Consider the following 1,420-nt stretch of genomic DNA (forward strand, 5'->3'; position numbering starts at 1 on the left):
GAGCAACTTTTTCAAACCACCCCGCCGGCCGGGAACCTGCCATGTCATCGATCCGCGTCACTCCACACCTGCCTTAACGCCGTCCGTTTCAAGGCCCATCTACGGTCCGCGATCGCCTAAACCCTCCGACGCGGATCGACGCTGTCGTCCGTCGATGGCTCCCGATCCAACGGCCGCGGAACCCACCTCGAGAAACACAAAAAGAGAAACTCGTAATCTCTCCGCCCCCTTATAAAACGCCGGCAGCGCCCCCGTTTCGGCAGAACAGTTTTCCCGTTCGAGAAACGTAAATTTTCTTTCTTGCTTTCCTTTGAATTTTCCCTCACTTTCTCGAGAAAAAACAAGAAGAAGGAGAAGAAGATGTCGGGCCGCGGTAAGGGAGGCAAGGGGCTGGGCAAGGGCGGGGCGAAGCGCCATCGCAAGGTCCTCCGCGACAACATCCAGGGCATCACCAAGCCGGCCATCCGCCGTCTCGCCCGCCGTGGCGGCGTGAAGCGTATCAGCGGCCTGATCTACGAGGAGACCCGCGGCGTCCTCAAGATCTTCCTCGAGAACGTCATCCGCGACGCCGTCACCTACACCGAGCACGCCCGCCGCAAGACCGTCACCGCCATGGACGTCGTCTACGCCCTCAAGAGGCAGGGCAGGACCCTGTACGGCTTCGGCGGCTAGGGTTCCGGTTCCGGTTCCGATTCCGCAGCTAGGGTTTCGCTAGGCGAGCGTGTTGGGATTTCTTGGGGCTGTATATGGAAGCGTAGGGTTTTCTTGCCTTGTTGTCTTTAGGTGGTTTTTAGCTTGTTGGGTCCGTCATTGTGAAGCGAGATTGGGCGAGTCAAGTAGATTTGATGCTCCTCCTCGTCTAGATTGTGTTTTTCTTTCGATTTTCAGTGGAATTAATGAAATTAGTTTCCCAATCTCTCGACCCATTTCATTTGGACGCATTTTAGCTTCTTTCCGGGGGTGAAGATTCAATCTTTTTCTAGTTTTTTGGGGGTTATCTTGAGCCTTCAGATCTGAAATTGAAAAATTCGAACTGAGGGTGTGCGAGGTTCTGGAGATAGAGAAGCGGGATGATTTGGGAGATGCGTGTGAATGGCGAGGCGTGTTCGTCCAGCTAAAATTGATCTTGGTTAAAATTGATTCAGCTCCAGAGGATTAGTAAACGGTTTTTATTTTACGTTCCCATTTGAAATGAGAGAAATTTAAGCTTTAGGCTATGCTTTTTCACGGATTGGGTGCGATTGATTTGTAAAGCAGGTTAATTTGAACTTCAAACCGCTGAAGGTGCAAGTAAAAATGTCAAATGTTTAAAGAGTACCCATTCGAATAACAAACTCAGCGTTGAAAGACAACTCCAATTAAGTCTTTAGACATAACCCCGATGGTCGGCTGGCTCGATTTCAGGCTGGTTCTAGGTTCG

The 1,420-nt window shown here is 51.2% G+C and overlaps 1 protein-coding gene across 1 annotated transcript; it reads left to right on the forward strand.

Moving 5' to 3' along the window:
* Positions 1 to 248: 248 nt before the first annotated feature.
* Positions 249 to 914, forward strand: LOC104420393 (histone H4). Its single transcript, XM_010032272.3, has one exon. It carries the CDS (start codon positions 361 to 363, stop codon positions 670 to 672), a length of 312 nt encoding a protein of 103 aa, XP_010030574.1. The 5' UTR covers positions 249 to 360; the 3' UTR covers positions 673 to 914.
* Positions 915 to 1,420: the final 506 nt, after the last annotated feature.

The sequence above is a fragment of the Eucalyptus grandis genome, chromosome 1, assembly GCF_016545825.1.
Source record: "Eucalyptus grandis isolate ANBG69807.140 chromosome 1, ASM1654582v1, whole genome shotgun sequence".
Lineage (NCBI taxonomy): Eukaryota > Viridiplantae > Streptophyta > Magnoliopsida > Myrtales > Myrtaceae > Eucalyptus > Eucalyptus grandis.

What these genes read in the sequence shown, in the direction of transcription:
- LOC104420393 (XM_010032272.3), top strand. Translation starts at nt 361, where the DNA reads ATGTCGGGCCGCGGTAAGGGAGGCAAGGGGCTGGGCAAGGGCGGGGCG.